Source organism: Podarcis liolepis (genome assembly GCF_965112155.1).
Source record: "Podarcis liolepis genome assembly, chromosome: 1".
In the NCBI taxonomy this organism is placed as follows: domain Eukaryota; kingdom Metazoa; phylum Chordata; class Lepidosauria; order Squamata; family Lacertidae; genus Podarcis; species Podarcis liolepis.
The window spans coordinates 126,027,121-126,049,992 of record NC_139554.1 but is presented as its reverse complement, the minus strand read 5'-3'; the positions used below and the strand labels follow the sequence as shown (position 1 = coordinate 126,049,992).

Here is a 22,872-nt window from a genome sequence, read left to right as displayed (position 1 = left end):
ACTGGGATCTTCTCGACTTCTCAAATCATGGTCAGGAAAACCTTCCACTTGATTCTACATGAAGGTCTTCCACTGATGGAAGCCTCCATGCCTGTCTGAATGCCACTATTGTGCATGCATACACTTATATAAATTTAGCTATACTAGTATGTGTGGGTTTGACCATTCTGTGCTGGTTTGCTGTTCAGTATGAGGTAAATTTTATGTCCTGCTAGATGTCAAATTGCAGTCAAGACATCCCAATTACTTTAAAAATTTGAAAGTGGTACATTTCTCTCTATGTGACATTTTTAAAACCAAGTTTCAAGACTAAGGGCTTCACCTCATAAATGAGACCATCATAATAGAGTACACATAACTGCACGTGAAATGTAAAGCTGGGTTGTGAAAGTAATAATTAATTAATAAATAATAATAATAATAATACATTTTACTGTTGTTGTTATTATTATTATTTTGATCCTTCAAATGCTTCATTGAGCACTGGTGGTGAATGGGATTTCTAATGTCAGCCAGGAATATACTGCCTATGTTTGCAGAACCCAAACTGAATTTAATAGCATATAATAAAATAGCTAGTTTACTGGGTTCTGCCAAACAGTAGCAAAACTAAGATTGCTTCCAGACGGATCGTGGATGACATATTTTTTACAGCATCCACACGATGTCATTGCCATCAAAATGCCAACGCATACTTTTTACATCTAAACTAGATTTCAAAACAAAAACCCAGAAGTAAAAATAACCCATTATCCATCCATGGTTACTGTTCATCTGGATTTTTAGGGTGGGTAGTTTTGTCATGTGTGTGATGATGTTTCAGTAGGTGGCTCTATCAGTGCATCCCTATTTCTACTGGCTCCTCACATGAGCGTAAGTTAGCTATTTTGTTTCTAGCAGCCAAAACAATGGACTCAGCTAGAAAAAGCGTTTTATATGCATTATAACACTGTGATACCGGATGGTGCTGTGGAGTTCCGTTTTTGCCAACGCAATTTCTCACAGTTGTACCTTGGAAGTCAAACACCTCACTCCCAAACGCCACAAACCCGGAAGTGAGTGTTCCAGTTTGCGAACGCTCTTTGGAACCCGAACGTCCCACGCAGGTTCCGCAGCTTCCGATTGGCTGCAGAAGCTTCCTGTAGCCAACTGGAAGCCACACCTTGGTTTCTGAATGTTTTGGAAGTCGAACTTCCGGAATGGATTACATTTGACTTCCGATGTACGACTGTACAAAGTTTGCAATGCGTTTAATTGAAGCGCTTCTTGGATGTGTCTAGATCCAACCAATGTAAATGTGTCTACTTCCACTAACCCACTTCAGAGGAACTCTTCTTTCAAGATTTCCACATAGTACATGTGAAGGATTATGCTGGAGTACATTGCAATACATGCATCAGACTTTTTTTTTAAAGATTAATACAGCAATTTAATGTAGACCTTGTGAGACTGTTGCTTTTGTACATAATATTGTAAGCACGTGTATGTATAGAGTACCCAAGGTGAATGTTAAGTACGGTAAATTAGAGGAATTAAATGTTATCAAAAGTGGGAGAGAATGAGTGGTGACTGGGTGGGAGTTCTGAAAGGGAGTTTCAGGGTTGCTGGAGAGACAGTCTGCTGTTGAGAGTGGTGTTAGGAGTGCCTGGTAGATGGTGTGTGAGTTGGTGATGAATGTGTAGCAGGGTTAGCTGATTAGTAAAGAACCAGTATTATAGTAGCCATTGATGTACATATAATAAAGTAACAAATAAGATAAAGAAAGATAAATTAATTAATTGTATTACACCATGTGCCTATTATTTGGTTACACTAGGGATGTGTTCAGATAAACATTATCTGATGTTGGCAGCAGGAATAAAGGGGGATTATTGAAATACCTATCAAAAACAACTCATAGCTGCACAACATTTGCTCTTGCACCACTTCTCAGATAATATTTTTTAAGGTGAATGAACACAGATTAAGAAGTATCTGCTCACATGCCCAGAATGGGAAAAGGTAGTGGAGAACAAGAGGAATGGCTGAGGGGAGAGACAGAAAAAACCCAACCCAGATACAATCTGACAAGCTCCACCCACTGGCATGGAGGACAAGCAGGAGTGCCTTTATAACCTTTTTGTGATATAAGGCCCCTGTCTGGAAGCACCCTACAAAATTGATATGAGATCAGGACTATGCAATACTGATAAAAGACCAAAGCTATACAGATAGAAGTGGGCTTTATTTCCAAACCGTTCCCTCAAAATTCTGTAAGATAAAATAAAGGGACTACTACATTCAGTGAGACTACTGAAGGGGTAAGTGTCACTGCAGTATACTCAATTAATTAGTACTGCTACTTACTTTCTCTCATATGTGAATAGAGAATACTCAGTCTATGAGTACTAGCACACAGTTCTCATTGAAAGGTACCCCACAGATTTCTAAAATGTTTGATTATAGCAAATTCTTTCTTCATACATTCTCTATGCAATCTTATCAAATTATCTACAAATAATTAAATAGGTAGAGCAGATGCAGCCTACAAATACTTTTTCTGAGTATAAGTACCTCTGGAACTGCAGCTTCCATTAGGGAAAGAGGAGGAGCGACACATCCACCATCCTGGGCAATCTCCAGGGGCTGGTAAGTAATTTCAGAAGGATGTAGATAAAAGAATGAGGTGGGAGAGGCAGGAGACTAAAAAAGAGAAAACATTGTTTTGCATATGACAAACTCAATTCTTAGAAGAATTCAAGCTAAAGAAGAAGAAAAATTGTAATATATGATTTCAATGCAAATATGATAACTATTATTTAAGTGGAATGCTCTTCCCCTGGACGTACACTTAGCAGTGACACTTACAAACCCATGTGTTCTAAAAAGTGTGCATGCATTTGAATGATAACTTGTTTCCAGTTTGAATTGAATTACTCAAAGAGTTTGTCTCTTCCTTCTCCATCACATTCCCTCCTCCCAAAATTCTACAAGCACCGTAATTAGGACTATGCGCCAAAAACAGTCCCAGCTAATACCTGAGGTAATGTAATGAATCTACTGAAGGCCGTATTTTGAAACTGTATAATTTTGAAATTTCTAGGATGTGAATTTACTGGCTTGTACCCACACTTCACTTCTGCCAACAGGAATATTCCCTGAGCAGCATTCCACTCAGGGGATGCTCCTATAGGCAGAGGGGGGGGGGATGACTTTTGCCTCTTCACTTTCACTCTCTGAATAACTGCTCCCAGAGGGCTGAGGGAGCCCCACTCTCAGGCATGGTAGGGAGCTGTAACCCCACGAAAACAGCAAAAAATGACTCCACCTCCTCCCATCCACCAGCAGTATCCCCCTGCTGAATTAAAAGTCCATTTCATTCCATTAAGTCTGGAGCTGCATGCCCGCCAGGAGCAATCAGTATATCACATGGCATCATGAAGTGTATACCTCAAACCAACAGAGAGTAGTATGGTATACTAGGTTTAAATCCACATCACAAATCCCAGCTACAAAGGCTACTCACCTCTGGCCAGTTACAATCTGACAGCCCTAATCTAATCTTACATAATTGTTCTAAGGATAGTAGTGGAGGAAAGGGGACTATTTATACTGCCTTAAACTACTTAGAGGAAGGGTGCAATATAATTGTTATAAATAAACAAACAAACAGATTATGGAGACTGAATATGATTTACCTGTGGAATACTCCACTGCCATTGTCCTGGAAGACACTGGGCAGGAGCCTGTGGTAATTGAAAACAACAGTATGCTAAAAAATTACACCCCAAATTCCTCATTTACACTGTTTGTAAAATAAAATATATGCTGAAGACATTAACTGCAATAGAGCAGAGTTAAATACAATAAACGCTAAGGTGGACATATTGTCAATCTTTCTTTCTTTAATAACATATAATAGCTGAATCATGTTTGGTTCCCATGTTCAGGACATGGGCACGTTACCTGCTCTGGCTGAGCTTGTACTCTGAAGGAGCAAGTGCCTAGCTTGTGGGTACTTCTGGATACATTTATGTCATCAGCTAGGACTGCTCCTGGACAGGGATAATCTAACCACAGTAGTTCTTGAGTTGGTACTGCAATGTGCCTGGTTCAGAAGCTCCAGCTGGTGCAGAATGGGGTGGGGGGCCCAGGAGCAGACTGCTGATGGGGGCACACGGCCAATAACATGTCCCTTCCAATTCAACATTCAAAGATTCCATTTGACACCATTGTTAAAATATATACACTGGCTGTCCATCTACAGTGGTACCTCTGTTTACGAACTGCACCCGTTCCGGAAGTTCGTTCTTAAACCGAAACTGTTCTTAAACCAAGGCGCGCTTTCCCTAATGAGGCCTCCCGCCGCCGGTGCCCTTCCACTGTTCGGCTTCCATTCTTAGACTGAAGTAAAGTTCACAAACTGGGACACTACTTCCGGTTTTGTGGAGTTCGTAAACCAAATAGTTCGCAAACAGGGCTGTTCTTAAACTGAGGTACCACTGTACTACTGAGCCTGCTTCAATTAAGAATACATCTTCCCATAATGGTTTATGAAAATATTTTTTTGTTAAATATAAATATTACTGTAAACCACTTAGGTTTTTTTTTTAGGATACAGTGGTAAAACAAACAAACAAACAAACAAACAAACATGAAGTCAATTAAACTATGAAGCACAATTTCCTCTCCTATGCTGCCATAAAGTTGCCAAAAGCATCATTTATTTTTTTACCTGATAATGATATGTAGGTTGTTGATAAACAGGCTGAGCTACCATCACAGGAGAACTAGAAATAGAACGTGACTTTAAAAAAGAGAACAGCAATTAGAATCTTACTGAGTTGTCCAAATAATTATTAATATGCTACTAAGAAATACATTTTAAGCAATACACTAAAAACTAAATTATAAACAAACAAACAAATCATTTACAATAATTCACATATCAGAAGTGCCATTTGGGCTTTTGCTATCTATCCTCCAAAACAAATTCCCCTTCAATATACTTTTCATAGTTAACCACAGTACGGTGGTACCTTGGTACTTGAATGGCTTGGCTCCCGAACAAATTGGCTTCCGAACGCCGCAAAGTGAATTTGGAGTGGGATACTGCACACACAAAACTGTCAGTAATCTCACGGTCATACATTCAAGCCCTACATCGGGCAAATGTTTCCTGCATTGCAGAGGGTCGACTAGATGACCCTTGTGGTCCCTTCCAACTCTACAATTCTATGATTCTTTGAAATCCTATGTAGAATCAGACTAGGATCATTCCTATGATTATTATTTTTTAATCAAAGTTACAAGGGCCCATAGAATGGCTAAAATTCTGTGTTGCATGCATTTGCCATTTACTTGCCCATCCAAATTCTTTTTCATAGTTATTCCTGCTGGCTCCCTCAACTGCTTTTTTTTATATTCAGGGGAATATACTGAACCCTTTGAATAAATATACTTTTTAGTTGTTACTGGACAGTAGACCTGCACTTTTCACAAAAGCTGCTTACAAAAGAGGTATGAAACAAGGTTGCAGTTAGAAAGGCAACAATGTATACTATATAAATTTGTGCTGATATCTATTCAGAGAAGACAATTAGCTTTAATTTCCAAAATTTAACAATAACAAACCCAAACAGCTATTGGCACATTAGCATTGTCTCAGAACAAAAGAAATTACGTACAGGCCATGGCTGTGGAACAGAAGCAACTTCGGGAGTATGAAAATAAGCTACACCATTATGATATGTGTATGGATATCCAGTTGAAGTAGTCAAGTACATTGTTCCAGCTGCTGGCATTATACTGGATCCTAAAATAAGCAGTAACAAAATTGAAAACTCACAGGTACTTTGCATTCTATCCTTAAACAAAAAATTCTAATACATATGGGCTTGGATCCAACAGACCACTTGAACCCAAGAGAGCAGAAAGCACTTCTACTTGCACACCACCGAGAGCTCTTAAACCTCTGCAAATTTCTTAGGCTGCACTTACAGCTCTCCATAGCACACAAACGCAATGAGGGGTGGGGGGCTGACTCTCAACAAGTGGCTTTTTGAAGGATGCAGAGAACTGCAATGGGAAGAGAGGCAGAAAAACCCTATTCTGTGAGCAGAACACAGGACACACACTTTTAGGATCCAAGCTATGATGCTTGTAAATATACTTTATCAATTAAGAGTAGAGCAATTTTAACTAGGATGTGGGTAGGAGGGAGCGAAGCAGAAGTTTCCACCATTTTCAAGGCCCTGCTGGCTTGTGCTGGCCAAGGTAGGAAACGTGTGCATGCTTGGGTCTTCTTTTTATCTTGGCAGTTCTTTTGTTTAATTTCTCACTCATTAGTTTTTGGGGCAATAAACCAATTCACTTAACTATAATAATTGGTTGGAGGGATTAACTGTGCCAGCTCCAGGCTGGTGTAGTTGATAGATCTAATCCTAGTTGATAGATCCAATCCAATCTCAGATGAATGGTGTTGGATCAAGAAAACCAAAGGGCATCTCCAATATGTCCCATTTCTGGTCCTATAACTCTACACTTACAGAACTTTCCACAAATGTGACTGTGGGCTCTGGGTCAGACATGTCCCCCATCAACACAGAGCAGAGAAGCATTTCCACCCCATCCCAATCCCCTCAAATTACAACATCAGAATTTCCCTCTAAATCGCAAAATGTGTTAACAGAAAATTTCAGCGCACTGCAATTTAATATTAAGAATAATAAGAATCATTCTATGAAACTAACTAATGCAGGCATAGGCAAACTCTGGCTCTCCAAATGTATGGGACTACAATTCCCATCATCCCTGACCACTAGTCCTGTTAGCTAGGGATCATGGGAGTTGTAGTCCCAAACATCTGGAGGGCCAGAGTTTGCCTATGCCTGGACTAATGTGATGAAAAGAAGCAACTCTGTATCACCATCAGAAGGCATGTGCCTCAGCTGGGCCAGAAGCCTTCTACTATCATGAGCCTGAGTTGGCCTATAGATAATCTTGCTAAGAGAATATTAACACACACTAGTAGGCAAATAGAACTGTAACAGTACAATCCTATTCATGTCTACTCAAAAGTAAATACTACTGAGTTCAAAGAAATTTACTCCCAAGTGTGTGTGTATAGGATTGTAGCCTAAATAATTCTTCACAGCACTGGCACAGCCCAAGATTTTTCCAAAACACCCGTAAAAGATGGGGGTAGGGGGTAGGAAGCAAGCAAGCAAGCAAATACATACGAGGAATCCCTACTTGTTGTTTTCTTATTGCTGGACCAATATTCAGTTTTTTATCCTTATAATTTAGTTTTTCAGCCTAAGCCAAAACAAAGAAAATACATACAATTATTTACCTTAATAGTTTATTTTTCAATGTATTCAAATAACGAATGTCTCAAAAAACTCAATAACATCTCAACAACACGTTTTACAGATACCTTCAGTTCACCTCAAATCTTAATGGAAATGTCTTGTGAACTCAGTCCTTTGTTTTGTGCCAAATGGTGAGTAAGGAACTTTTGAACTGGACAAGTATTTGTTTAAATAATGTATTGGACTGCACTTTATAACTAACTACAGTGATCATAAGGATTGAATCAAACAGAGTAGATTAAAAAATAAATAAAACCATCTCAAGTGGATATAAATGCATAATATTTTGATCCATAAAACTTATCAAAGTTTTATGTTATCAATTATAAATTTTATAACTTTTATAACTATAACTAACCATAGCCACAAACAAAAAACAATACCTTCCATGCATTGCTAAATTAGTCACAGGCCTGGGAGAAGAAGAATGTTTTTGCCTAGCACCTAAAGATATGTAATGAAAGCAGCCAGGCAAGCCTCCCTGAGGTACCACAAAATGGGACCTTCTCAGTAGCAGGACCTTATCTTTGGAATCACTTCCTTTCTGAAATAAATCTGGCATTGAAACCGTTTACCTTTCCACAGCAGCTGAAGAGGTACCTCCTTGCCCAAGCCTTCAGATAATGGTTGAGTTAATATGCCAGTAATTTTGACAGTTGCTGTTTATATATACTTTGGTAATGTTTATCTGTTTTATATTTTGTATTCAATGCTTTTCTCTTGTGTTACGAATATTGGGTGAAGAGTGAAATTATAAACTAAACAAATGAATACACAAATAGAGTACACACTGTTTTTGCAGGTCCCCATGTCTAATGTACCACATTATTTTACAAGGTAGTTCATTTTTCTATGCATCTGTTTGTGCTCTATACGTTTGGACACCTCTCAAAATATTGTTCCCAAACTTGGCATGAAATTTTTTAAGGTGGGGGTGGAAGAGATTGTTGTCGTTGGAATGCCAGGCACCACTTGGAATCAAGGCAGTGGACCAAAACAAGACTTTGGATTAACTTCACTTGATTTTTGGTGTCCAAACTCACAAACCACATTATCCATTTTAAAATCACAATATTTTTTGGTTTGTGGGCAGCACCAGGCACTCCCCACTACCATAAACAAATGTTACTTGGTATTACCAGTTCCTATCTGTGCACAAATATATCATTTTTAATGAAATCATGTTTACCTCTTGTAGTATTTTCTGAGCGTCTTCCTGAGTTTCAAATGTGATGAAACCATACCTAAGTAAAACAGCACACGTTTTTCTTAGCATATACTATATTTGCAACCTTCCCAAAAAAGAGCTGCTGCTTGACATGCATAAAATGAATGCCTATCACATAAAATGAGGAAGAACCAATGACTGACTTTAGCACTATGGATCAGTATATGTACCATATCAAACAAAGCCAGATTTAAAAATCCATTAAACATAATATTTTGGCTGGCTTCCCCAAAACAAATTAGAGTTCTCATGGCCTTTACCAGGATGGTGGCTTTTTACCGCGGTTTAAACTTAGTTTAAACTATTCTACTTAAAACTAGTCATTAAAGTTTCCTATTTTAATCTGTTCTATCAATGCGCAACACCTTATTATGGGTTAATTTCAGCATTTGTTACATATTCAGGCTTGTGAATGAATGGATTAAACCAAGATGACACACATAAAAAGATAACTGACAGAAATGTTTATATGTATAGTTAACATAATGAACCAGAAGTCTGTCTACACGCTTGCCTGCATGTATACTCTCTATACTTTATTTTCACTAGATTGTTGTCACATTCATTGTGAACTGGGAAGACTTGACTGACAGCAGTAGCAGCATATCCCATGGCAGGTCGGGCTGAATGGAAGTGGAGGGAGGAGCAGCTTTCCTTCAGCACTCTGTGTGAGATGGAAATGCAGTGCCTATGGTATTCTGGTCTGTCAGATATCAGTTCAGAGCAATGAGGAGGACCAGGACTTCAGGACAGTAGCAAGAGCTGAAGGGGAACGTGGATGTGGTGGTGGTGGTGAAAATAAGAAGTCCTGCACCAACCTGTTGGATTTTCCACCCTGGGAGGTGGGACCTGCTGGCCCATATTTGGCTAGCTCACCTTTAGGGCGGGGAAGCAAACTCCCACCCACCTTCAGTTACCTGCAAGCCTCAATTGGTGCCACTCCCAACCAAGATCTGACGGCAGAATTACCGTACTTTAGAATGCCTGAGGCCTTTTACCCATCACCATACCTGTGCAGTCCAATTGGGGGTGGGGAGTGCGGGCTTTTGAAAAAGAGGGAGGCTAGAGCAGAGAATTCAAGCAGAGCATGCAGGGCAGTGGGAAGAGTCTCCCTTAGAACTTCCACAAGGGGGGGGAAGCCTGTGGTTGTGAGATAGTCAACCTAAAGTACCCTAGTCTGTGAAAACATGAAATGCCACCTTGCTTTTTGTTCCTATGGTTTGGAAAATCATAGTGAAAACTGATATATACTAATTACCTCTAAAGAGGAAACTTTTTGTAACTCTTTGTAAACTTTTAACTTTTTGTAAAAGAGCTGGTACTTTCCTTCCAGGACCTGAATGTACCATGAATGACTATGACTGCATAGTTCTGCCTTCTGGAGTGAACAGGAGGAGCAACTCAGACGAGGATATCCTCCTCCACTGTAGAGAAAAAATGTTGATTTTTAACTATGAGTACAATCCTATACACGTCATCTACCCAAAAGGAAGCCCTACTAAGTTTAATGAGACTTAATCGAAGTTAATTGTGTATGGGGTTGTAGTTTTAAGGTGCTCATGTCTTGTTAATTATGTAATAAGGATTTTTTTTCCTGCATGTATTGCATGAACTAGTATTATTTCTACTTGATGAACAAATGCTTTATTGTACTAACCCCTTTGATACTCCAGCTCTGTCATTTACTATTTTTACTTCTTTGACGCAGCCATACTGGGAAAAAAACTTCCTTAGGTCATTCTCATTAGTCTAGTAAAAGAAAAAGAAAATGATTACATCATCAAATCATTACTATAAATGTACTTAAAATCATCATTTAACTTTGATTTCCTTTATGGGATATTTTATTTTTTAAATCACATTAATATTGATCACACCATTCTGTATCAACAATTCCACTAACTGAATTGTATCTGTTGTCTTTTTAAATTCAATTTTCAAAAATCATAATTTGAATGCTATTTTTTAGTCTACTGGCCTTAAAGGCAACCTTTCAAGTAGAGGTTAAGTAGAAGTTCCTGCCCCCTTAGAACCAGTGTTGGAAGAGGATTTGGGCTAGATACTTTCTAGGCTCTACCAGGTCCAAAATTACAACTCTTTCTCCTTTTCTTCTCTACTAAGTAACAGTTTACTAGAGATGAGAAGGACAAGCAAAGGGAACAAATCCAGTATTTTCTCATTGGTTGGTGTTTGTATCTTGAAATTCTTGTGCGGTAGCACTATATCTGTCCAATAAATACATAAAATTAGAGCCTAATTTCTACATTTATACACTTAAAACTATACAACCAATGATATAAGCAACCTATTAAGACAGAAGTGAAAAAAAAATGATTGTATTGCCAAGGAACCAAGATCAGGAAAAAGAAATACCTTAAAATCGATTCCTCCAACAAAGATGCGATTAGGAATGACTGTTCCAAATCTTGGGGCACTTGTGGGGTTATTTAAAGGCACTGGCGACACAGTGTTAGGAGACGGAGACAGAGAATCAGTTTGCATCTGATTTGTAGTTTGCTGTTTAAGAGAATATAGTCTTGTTAAGATATATTTTCAACACAAAAAAATTGAAATGCTAAAAAGATAAATCACAGCTATTATTTAATTTTTGATGTACTAAGCTACCTTCAGTAGTATCTTCATTCAGGATGCCACATATACTAAATCTAAGATTACCAGCCGAATTCTACATACATATAGCTAGTTAGTTCGCTGAATATTTGCTTCAAAGTATATTCCATTGATTTTAATAGAATTTGCTTTCATATACATGGTTTCAACCTGGTACACACTACCTTTTCTTCACCTGTTGCACCTAGTTATGTTTAGAAATCATAATTCATTCTGAAAGCAATAAGAGAATGGTAGATAATATTTAATGTTCTTATGATTTTTAATTATATGTTTTCTTATTTTTAATTATCAAGAAATAAGAACAAGCTGAAACCTTTCCACACACACCCAATTCACTTGTAGACTGGAATGTTTAAGTATTTTACTAATGTGGTTATATCCCACCCTATATGCACATGCAAAGTAATACGGTTTATTAAAAAATTCAAAAGGTTCATACAATACAAATCAAATAAAAAATGAAAAGGACCAAGTTTTTGCTTATCATAATCATGCTATATCCAATAGCAAACTTGATCTCAGGCCTCTCACTGGAATAGTGAAACCAGGGTACTCACAGCTTATGTGAGGAACAGAACAATTTGTTTGTAAATTAAAAGGGTGAGGAGAAGAGGAAAAAAACCCTTAAATGACCCAACAAGGACCATGCTCACTGACCTCCATGAGATAGACTATTTAGGGTGTCAGTTGAAGAAAAACTAAGGGGGAGGAATACAAGATGGGAAAATTGAGATATACATACTCCTTTACTGTTTATGGTATGGGGGGAGCGGGTCGTGTCACATGATGCATGCCAACTCTACAAATTTTTAAAGGTTCTAACCCCTTTGAAGCTAAGAGCCATGGAGAATTATGAACCAAGAGAAAGCACTTCCTGCATCCCTAATTACTCTCTCCTTGCCCCAAGGACCCTTGACTCCCAACAGCTTAAGGTGGAGAACTGAACTTAGTTCAAATGAAATGCTGCTGACTGCAAAATCATGGTGATTAAAATTTACTTTCTGAGAATTTGGACACTAGAAGGTAATAACTGAAGCACTATATTGGACTTCATGAGTGAAAAAATGTGAATTCAAGGTGCCTGGGAGGGTGAGAAATACCATCTAGCAGAATGAGAAAAAGCTAGTTATTAATACAGCTAGAATTTGCTCCGAAGTGCATACTTTAAATAATTGTCATATACATAATTGGTAGACAGAGAATTGGAAGACTCTCTTTTTTATTTTTATTTTTTCTTCATATCTTGCTTTTCTGTGACTTTTCGGGACGTGGGTGGCGCTGTGGGTTAAATCACAGAGCCTAGGACTTGCCGATCAGAAGGTCAGCGGTTCGAATCCCTGCGACGGGGTGAGCTCCCGTTGCTTGGTCCCTGCTCCTGCCAACAACTAGCAGTTTGAAAGCACATCAAAGTGCAAGTAGATAAATAGGTACCGCTTCGGCGGGAAGGTAAACGGCGTTTCCGTGTGCTGCTCTGGTTCGCCAGAAGCGGCTTAGTCATGCTGGCCACATGACCTGGACGCTGTACACCGGCTCCCTCGGCCAATAAAGCGAGATGAGCGCCGCAACCCCAGAGTCTGTCACGACTGGACCTAATGGTCAGGGGTCCCTTTACCTTTACTTTATGACTTTTAACTCTAGCTCTCTGTTAACCCTATTTACATGTATGTTTGGTTCTTTGAATATTTATATTTGAGATAAATGAAGATACACATAGGAAGGTGATGGACAGAAGATGAAGGGACCTGGATGTGAGGTAAGCCAGAGAGGCTCTCTCAGGGTTTGAGGCTGAGGGAACAGGGGAAAGCTTTCTCTTTCTCTCTTTTTCTTGGTTTGTTACTTCTTTCTTTAGACTGATTCAGTTTTTACTGTATCATATGTTGAAAAATATCAAAAATTAACTAAAAAACCCACACCTTCTTCCCTAGTAACATTATTTCTGTACTAGTTGAACCATAAGGAAAAGGTACACCATTATTAGTTTATAAGCTAGAAACTAAAACCAGTAGTAATTATGGTTATGCCAGGCTAGACCATATGGAACTACTGCTAACACTAACGAGGAAAAGACTGAAATTTGCAGAGGAAAAAACCCACAATTATATTGTACAAAACATTATCTAGTTCATTTTTTAAAAATTAGTCTTCACAGCAGAAATTATATTCTTCAAAATATTTCTGCAAAATATTCCCACAACATGAAATTATCAGAGAATGGGAATGGTGTATAAAATCCAAACAAAATTCTGTTGTAAAAATCATGGCCGTAAAGCTTTGTAAGAACTGTTTTCGAATAGACTGAAACAATTGTAGCTTGCAAGAAAATGTTTTAAAATTGAGTGCTCGTGTTCAGGATTTCAAACACCCTGCCATATCCTCCTATAGGGGACTCATTCCATCCTTCCCAACAGCCAGTCAGCATTACATTACCACTGAGCATGCTCAGTTCTCATTGGCAGTTCTGGGTGATTCCCAACCAGGGGGGCACTGGTGTTCCAGAAAGATTTTCTAAATGGTGCCATTTCAACTTCATAAATATATATTCCTGCAGTATATACTGTTTGTGTATTTGCATACGTATATACAACCCGTGCCGTCAACAAGGATCATGATAACGGATACCCATCAAAAATAAATGAAGAGCTGGAAGAAAAAATTCACTATACCTATTTTAACCATTTCTAAACCCAAACCTCTGCTTAATAATTAAAAAACATCATTGTTTAAAATAATAATAATTTTCTCTCCTTTTGCTCCAGATTGAAGGCACAGAATGACAATGAACAACATGAGATAAAGTTCTACTGCTGTTAACCATCAAACAATAATAAAAAATACATTATCACAGTGTCCCTAATATTCACCCAATAAATTCCAAACTTCAGCTTCTTTTCCAGAAAAAAATTGTCATAATTGTTCATAGTGTAGTATCTAGGAATGCACAGGAAGCGTTAGCATAGCACAGTCTGCTATGAGCAACAGAACCACGACAAGGTCCTTCCTGAGTCTGTTGAAAAAAAACAAACCAATTTGGAAAAGAAAAATACACTGATATGTCAATTGAGGGGTTAAAAGTTATTAAAAGGAAATAGTTAAGAGATATTAATAAATTATAATTGAAGAACACAACTCTTTAGCCTATATTTCCTCACCATGATTTATAAACAATTTTTCATAAAGAAGCATTTAAAATCTAAAGGTAAAAGGTAAAGGACCCCTGGACGATTAAGTCCAGTTGAATTCGATTATGGGGTGGGGTGATCCTCCCCACTTTCAGGCCAAAGAAGCCAGTGTTTGTCTACAGACAGGGTCATGTGGCCAACATGACTAAACAGCTTCTGGCACACGGAACACTGTGATGAGTGCCAGAGCCTACGGAAAAGCTGTTTATCTTCCCGCCAAAGCACTACCCATTTATCTACTCATGCTGGTATGCTTTTGAACTGCTAGATTGGCAGGAGCTTGGACAAAGCAACTGGAACTAACCCCATCACAGGGATTTGAACTGCTGACCTTACAAATGGCAAGCTCAAGAGGCTCAGTGGTTTAGACCACAGCGCCACCTGCGACCCTCTTAAAACCTACTGCAGCTTGTGAAAAACCGAGACTCTTTTTTGAGATATTGGCTGGGAACTTTTCCATGGAACAATTCTGACATTTTTAAAGTGTATTTTCTGGTTTAAAAATGGAGTTTTAAATAGCTAATCAGTTAAGCACACAGACCATATCAAACTAATCAGAACCAAAAGAACCTCAGAGTAGCTTTCATCTATTTTATCCAGTAAAATTATAAAGTTAGTGCTCTTTTCCCCACAATAACTTAAGAGCACAAAGCAAGGTTATGTAAAAGGAAGTACAGTGGACCCTCGGGTTATGTTACCTTCAGGTAACGTAACTTTCGGGTGGCGAATGCGGCAAACCCAGAAATGTATACTTCTGGGTTTCACCCTATCGCGCCGTGCACGTATGCAAAAGCAGCGCCTCTAGATGCAGACTTTTGGGGGTATGGGGGTACGGACCCCAGGAACCAATTAAGTTCGTATCTGGAGGGTCCACTGTACAGGCAGAGACCATTTCGCTTGGGGGATCCATTCCCACTCCCCATACCCTTCATAAGCATGCCCAGCCCCAATTCGGCCCTCTCCCAGGGCAAAAAGGACCCGCATGTCAGCTCCTAAAATAGTTGCTGCCTACACAACCAGAGATCTCATAATAGACAAAATCATGTCCTTTTTTTCTAATGTTATTAACAATGAAATCTTTTACTACGTATGTTACGTGCATATAGGCCATTAAGAGAAAAACATTAATACTGTATTTTCAGTTTCAGCACTGAAGCTCTGCCCACAGCATAATTTCTTACTGCAACACAAAACGTTACTGCACTCCCATTATGGTAATTCAAGACTGCAATGTGCTCCTGTATATTACTTATCTGTATTTTGGCTGTGATGATAAACACTTAAAAATGCAATGGGAATACACAAATTCATAGCACATCTTTACTGTCTGCGTAACAGCAATCATTAGATGACAGGGTGAGAGGAAGAAAGAAGCCTAAGGCAATGAGCATTTAATTCAGAACACAAGGATGAAGTGTTATTATGAAGTACTAATTTAATTCAAAAATACAAAATAATACAAGGTAATGTAGATAAGGCAGAATTTCAAGTAAGGCAATGCAGCGCATTATTTTAAGCCAGTAATTTCTTGAAGATTTAAGTAAGAAAAATATAATACAATAAAATTGACTGTCCTTTCTATCAGGCTGGGGTTTCTATTTACCTACCTAGTACTACAATCCTAAACTTATGTCCTAGTGAGAAACCTCCACAGTGGGACCTACTGCTGAATAAATGGATTTAATGAATATATGGATTTCAAAGGTTCTAAAACCTTCTTCCTTTCTTCTAGCCATAACACTGAACATACATATTGAGGCCTCAACTGCAACTGCTTGAACCCTGGTGACTTCTCAAAACATGCATGGGAAACCCTTCTGAGGGTGATGCTACAGGAGGCAATTTGGAGAAGTGAAACAGAGGTTAGGAAGGAAGAGGTTAAGTTCCACTCCAAAACAGCTTCTCCTTTTCTAAAGGTGTTTGTGAGTAGCATATTGTTTGGGCCTGAATCTGTTCCTGGCATTACATTTACAGTGGATCCTCGGGTCGCGAACATGATACATGCGGGAGGCATGTTTGCAACCCGCACCGTTCGCAACCCACAGCGCCGCGTCTGTGCACATGCGGGTCGCAATTCAGTGCTTCTGCGCATGTGCAAAGCATGATTTAGTGCTTCTGTGCATGCGCCGAAACCCGGAAGTAACCCGTTCTGGTACTTCCAGGTTCAGCACGGTGCACAACCCGAAATCGCGTAACCTGAAGCGTCTGTAACCTGAGGTACCGCTGTACAGTACTTACAGATTTAGTTTTAGCAATAGCAAGTTTTACCCATGAGAAAACCCATGATGGATTTCCACATCTGTTGAACATACTGAACTCTGCATGTTTTTGTACATATGCTAAGAGTCCACACGTATAAAGAAAAAGGGATGCACAATTTTGCTTGACATACTGCATGTGAAAAGCCCTTGCCTATTCCCAAGCCTCAAACTGGAGAAAAGGGTGGTAGATTGTCCCATCAGGTATGAAATACCTACGAGGCATTCCAAGGATTCTCAAAGAGCAATGCAACAAGTTGCTGTCCTCTATTTGCGATTGGAGCAGAGTAATAGTGGCGAAAGAACTGTCCTGATATTTCATTCAATCCAGCAAATAACAGAGACAACACCCATCACCTCTTCAATCTAACCAAAATATCAAGTTCTCTAGAAATGGAGACACTCTTCATAAAACAAATAATGATTTTGAGGAATTCTCTTCATGGCATATGTGTTATCAAAAACGATTCTTTTGGATATGTAGAGGTACCAAGAAAACAAGGATTTTCAGTATGTTCAATATACATGGAACTCCATCCTTGCTGGGTTAAGTACTGCATTTTTCCATCTGAACGTGCCGAGCTATTAAGATCCTCATCAGAAATCTTTCTGTGTATATATGGGATTGACCCAGGATAGAGCCTTTTCTATTGTAGCACCCCACCTCATGTATTGTCTCCCCAGGGAAGATTACTGGTGCAGTTTCGGTTACATTTGCAGCTCCAGATGAAGCCATTCTTAAAAAATCACCCAGGATGTTTTGTTTACTACTTTTGTATTTTGTCATATTGTATACTTGTTAAAATCTGTGTTTGTATTCCCCACTCCAACACTTTGGGGGGGGGTGTTATTGGGGGATGTTATTGGGCTACTGTTTTTATTTTGGTTTTATATATTGTGATATTTTCTGTGAACCGCCCTGAGACTTCCGGGTATAGGGCGGTATATAAATTCAATCAATCAATTTGTAAAAAGGACTGGGAGATTCCACGTACATAACTGATTGAAAACTAACTAACAAACCAAAAGATGTCACGAGTTGGAAGTACCGAGAGGAACTCCGCCTTTTCATCCGGCATTAGCAAATAAATCTGCAATCAGACTTCTCATTTTTATATTCAAATCTCCAAATGCAGATCCGAAACTCTACACCACGTGTGAAACACACCCACCAAATAAAAAAGAGGCATCTCTAATAAACTCCCTAGTGCCGCAGTTAAGTTACCAACTTGACACTGCCAAGTTCTTTGCGGGACTATTTACTAGAAAGTGGATGCTCTCCCTTAATTTAGTAATTATCTCTCTTTCTCTCTCTTGTTCTAGATTCCGTAGTATTTCCCAAACTTGGGTCACCAGCTGCGTTTAAACTACAAAATTCCCATTATCCCTGACCATGAGTGGAGCCAATTGGGGGGGGCAGCTGCTCCCCAAATCAAGTAAATCAATAACAAATACTTAACTGAGGTTCTGCCCCCCTTACATAAAGCCTGGCTAGGCCCTTGCGCCTGACCACTGGTATTGCTAGCTAGGGATGATGGGAGTTGTAGTCCAAAGGGACCCCTGACCATTAAGTCCAGTTGTGACCGACTCTGGGGTTGCGGCGCTCATCTCGCTTTACTGGCCGAGGGAGCCGGCGTACAGCTTCCGGGTCATGCGGTCAGCATGACGAAGATGAACCCGCTTCTGAGCGAACCAGAGCAGCGCACGGAAACGCTGTTTACCTTCCCCCCGGAGCTGTACCTATTTATCTACTTCCACTTTGATGTGCTTTCAAACTGCTAGGTTGGCAGGAGCAGGGACCGAGCAACGGGAGCTCACCCCGTCACGGGGATTCGAACCGCCGACCTTCTGATCAGCAAGCCCTAGGGCTCTGTGGTTTAACCCACAGTGCCACCCGCGTCTAGCTAGCAAGACCGGGCCTGACCACTGGTCTTGCTAGCTAAGGATGATGGGAGTTGTAGTCCAAAAACAGCTGTTTGGAAAGACTGTTTTAGAAGCTAAAAAGGGGGCGGGGGCGGAGAGAGGGCAAAGCGGGAAAGGTCGACACAACAACAAATGAGTGCCAGAAGGGCGTCGAAAAGTGGCGGGCGGAGAGAAGGAAGCACTTACAGAAGGAATGAGGGGGAATTAGGAGCGCCTCGCGCTGACTTTTCCTCGGCATCTATTGGCGGGACAGAACTTCGCTCCCTCCCCCCCAGCTCCAACCGCCCTTCTCCCGCCGTTAGGGCGCACGCGCAAGAGGAGCGCTCGCTCTGGGGTAGAAAAGCAGCTGGCGCGAGCACGGCGGTTGGCCGGGGCTGGATCTTAGGAAGAAGGATAAAAGCGGGAAGGGGCTCGTGCTGACGGAGGGAGGGCGTGGCCAACGCCTGTCTCGTGACCAAAAGCGAGGCGGGGACGGAGCGGGAGCGTTATGGGCCTCGATCGCCGGTTTTGGCGGGAAACCGCCGTCGAGGCTTCTGAGGAGATTTCGAGCCCTCTTACCCGCCTCACGCTCACCCAACCACACAAAATAACGCCACCGCCTAATAAAACGCCCTTCTTTTGCCGCCCAGCCGCAACCGCCGGCCTCCCCGTGTTTAGATAACCTGCTCCAACGGTTTCCTCAGGAAACCAACGGTTTCCTCCCCATAGGCGGCCTGCCCCCCCCTCATAATACTAACCGAGGGGTCGGGCTCCATCTCTTTCCCTCGCGCGCGCCTGTACACGGCGGTCTCCCGGCGGGCACGTTCCGCGCACGCAGCTCTTCTCCCTCAACGCAGCCCCAGGGCGAAGCGGGAGTTGGGGCAAAAAGGGGGACGGGCGGGCGCGGCAAACTCGCGCTCCCCACACGTGGTGGGAGCCTCGGCTGGGCGGAGAGGTGGGGTAAAAGCGGCAGGGAAAGGGTTTGAGGTTGTGTTTAGGGGACTCGGCGGAGCCTGAAAGTTAGGCGGGCGGTAGATTTAGTTGGCCTCCTGGCCCCCCAAATTACACCTAAGTCCTACTTTCTGGAAGCCCAGAAACTCGGCTTTCATCCATGGCCGGTTGTGAGCCGTGTAATCTCTAGGCAGGAAGAGAGGAACGACTTTGAAGATTAGCATTTTGTCCTATTTAGCATTTCATCTCCAACCTCTCTCTCACACACACACTTATTTCCATTCAGGTTTCTGAGCAGACCTCGGAGGCAAATACAATCCAAATAAGAAAGCACAAGTCTTGTTAGTTTCAGATTATTCACAAGCACATCCATATGCCTGTATCAGAAATGCTATCACTATTATCCTGGCTGGTTTCGGCCTAACGCACACAGCAGCATCAAGCATTTCCGACAAGTATATGCGCATTGGAACAGCATTTTTAATGCTAATAATAATAATTGTGCCCCACCCATCTGACAGGATTGCCCCAGCCACTCTGGGCGGCTTCCAACATATATAAAAGCATAACACGTAAAACATGACACGTTACAAAGCTTCCCTAAACTTGCTGCCATATTGTAATAATAATAATAATAATATTTATACCCCGCCCATCTGGCTGAGTTTCTCCAGCCACTCTGGGCGGCTCCCAATCGAATATTAAAAACAATACAGCATTAAACATTAAAAACCTCCCTAAATAGGACTGCCTTCAGATGTCTTCTAAAAGTAAGATAGTTTATTTCTTTGACATCTGATGGGAGGGCATTCCACAGGGAGGGCGCCACTACCGAGAAGGCCCTCTGCCTGGTTCCCTGTAACCTCACTTCTCGCAATGAGGGAACTGCTAGAAGGCCCTCGGCGCTGGATCTCAGTGTCCAGGCTGAACGATGGGGGTGGAGACGCTCCTTCAGGTATACTGGGCCGAGGCCGTTTAGGGCTTTAAAGGTCAGCACCAACACTTTGAATTGTGCTCTGAAATGTACTGGGAGCCAATGCAGATCTCTCAGGACCGGTGTTATATGGTCCCAGCAGCCACTCCCAGTCACCAGTCTAGCTGCCGCATTCTGGATTAATATCGTATACATCTCTACATATCTCTTCCCGTAAGACTATTTTGTGTTAGTTGCCACTCGGCAGCCAATATTTTCTCCCAAAAATGGCCTCCGCACAAATGCTACCATAATTTATATACAGGATTTTCAGCTCCTGACTTCAGATATCCTGGCACCTTAAGGACAAGTGTCTCCAAGCATGTCCAGTGTTCTCTCACCCTTAATGCTTTCAGCCATAAATTAATCTGAGTAAAAAATTTAGGGTTATAGCTATGCAAGTTGGTAGTGGCAAAAAGGTCAAGGAAGGAAGTCTGGCTTTTTTTTTTAATAGCATGAGCTTTAGGTACTTCAAAACATTCTGAGGCAAGCCAGCCTTTACTCCTGGAAATACATGTGAGCACTAACAATGAAAACATAGACACAAATGGGTTTTTTCTGATTTTATATTCTTCCCTTCTATCAAATGGCTTGAAGAACAAATTATATACGGACTAGTAAAAGGCTGGCCTGTTGATAAACTGACATCTGTGGGTATTTTGTAGCTGAACCTATTTCCCACATTCTTTCGGCCTTGTATTGCTAGACAGCAATTATGTATGTTAATCGTTACACACCAGCATTATTTAATGGTTGGTCCAACTAACGCATCCTAACAAATCAGCTTACATGCAGTCACAAAGCTCTGACATTGGTCCTCCTCACCCATTACAGAATTCATTTGAATGTGTTCGCCCATTATGGACTAGCCTATAGGGAGAGATCTTAAGGTCTCAAGACCAAGCATTTTTCAGTCTTTCAGGAGAATATTGAGGAAGAAGATAGCTCAACATCTCGGCTGCCAAAAGAGTATACAATTCCATATTTTCATATTGCATCGTGCAGCTTAAACAGTTCACATTAATTATTCCCCTTCATTTGTTGCCTGTTGGTCCTTCCTTTTGCCACTTTCTGTAACATCTCAGCCTGCACCCCAGAATTACATAAACTCTGTCCCCTCCTTGAAAGCCTACCCTGCCCCTTCAGTCCATTGCACCCCCTAGTCTCCCTCCTACCCCTGCCCCAAAAATCATCACCACCGGTTCCCTCATGCCCATACCGTTCCGTATTATTCTTGCATTGCTTATCTGTAGTTTTAGCCTCCGCCCCTAGTGCTGCTTAGAAGAGACCAGCGTTTATTTGCCATGCTTGGGAAAGAAGACTCTCTGCTCACCTCTGCCACCTCCCCTTGTCCTGTTGCTGCTGTCACTCACTCCGAGAAACTTGCTGTCCTGAAATACGCACGCTCAGCTCTCAAGAGTTACACAGATCCTCCTGCACACACAAACCACAAAGCGTGTGGAGTCAGGGGGTTACTCACCTCTGCGCAGTGAGAATTATTACACCTTGGCCTGACCAAGAGCAGTAGCAGGGGTAGTATCTTATTTCTAAGCCCGGAGCAGCAGGAGGTGGCAGCATCTAGCCGCTGGCTGCAGATCCCTTCCTGCGTGCTGTTTGCTTTCTGACACTTGCATTCCTCCCCCCCCCCCGCCTTTCGGGGTATCATTTTGCCAACAATCACACACACGCACACCTGATTCCAGGCTGGTTGACAGCCAGGCTTCAACAGGAATGGTAGTAGAGAGGAGTGATGCAAGAGTTTTCATGATAAACTGGATCATGAACATGTAACACAATATGTAAAATGCCACTGTGTTGTTGTGGCTGACATTTCTCTCACTGTGCCTTATAAAAAAAAGGTAAAGGACCCCTGGGCGGTTAAGTCCAGTCAAAGGTGACTATGGGGTTGCTGCGCTCATCTCGCTTTCAGGCCGAGGGAGCTGGCATTTGTCCACATACAGCTTTCCGGGTCATGTGGCCAGCATGACTAAACCACTTCTGGCGCAACGGAACACCGTGACGGAAATCAGAGTGCACAGAAACGCCGTTTACCTTCCCGCTGCAGCGGTACCTATTTATCTACTTGCACTGGTGTGCTTTCGAACTGCTAGGTTGGCAGGAGCTGGGACAGAGCAACCAGAGCTCACTCCATTGCTGGGATTTGAACCACCAACCTTCTGATCAGCAAACCCAAAAGGCTCAGTGGTTTAGACCACAGTGCCACCCGCATCCCCAAAATTTGCCTTCTAGGAAAAACGAAGTCACAAACCGATGCACGAGTCCTAGTACCAGTTGTTAAATGTAATTGAAATAAACACCTAAGGTTTCCATAAAAGTGAGAAAATGAAACCAGAAGGATAATTAAAAACTGGGCAGGAAAGACTGGGAGTGAGAG

The 22,872-nt window shown here is 41.2% G+C and overlaps 1 protein-coding gene across 24 annotated transcripts in view; it reads right to left on the bottom strand.

Annotated features, from left to right (window-relative positions):
- BOLL (boule homolog, RNA binding protein) overlaps positions 1–22,179 on the bottom strand; it is a 32,969-nt gene extending 10,790 nt beyond the window's left edge. For 7 of the 24 annotated variants that reach the window (XR_014518127.1, XR_014518128.1, XR_014518129.1 and 4 more), the window contains exons 1-9: positions 19,312–19,456; positions 10,954–11,097; positions 10,238–10,329; positions 8,542–8,596; positions 7,221–7,296; positions 5,667–5,794; positions 4,715–4,786; positions 3,678–3,725; positions 2,554–2,682 (exon numbers count right to left, since the gene is read on the bottom strand). Coding sequence is in view for 13 of the 24 variants with exons in the window: in XM_083469905.1 (XP_083326031.1) it covers positions 2,554–2,682; positions 3,678–3,725; positions 4,715–4,786; positions 5,667–5,794; positions 7,221–7,296; positions 8,542–8,596; positions 10,238–10,329; positions 10,954–11,097; positions 19,312–19,329 (762 nt within the window). In the remaining 11 variants the exon portion in view is untranslated. Of the gene's footprint in view, positions 1–2,553; positions 2,683–3,677; positions 3,726–4,714; positions 4,787–5,666; positions 5,795–7,220; positions 7,297–8,541; positions 8,597–10,237; positions 10,330–10,953; positions 11,098–18,760; positions 18,922–19,311; positions 19,457–21,696; positions 21,861–21,957 lie in introns of those variants that run through there. The other 17 variants (XR_014518126.1, XM_083469911.1, XM_083469910.1 and 14 more) reach the window with 6 other exon arrangements.
- Between the last annotated feature and the right edge of the window lie 693 nt (positions 22,180–22,872).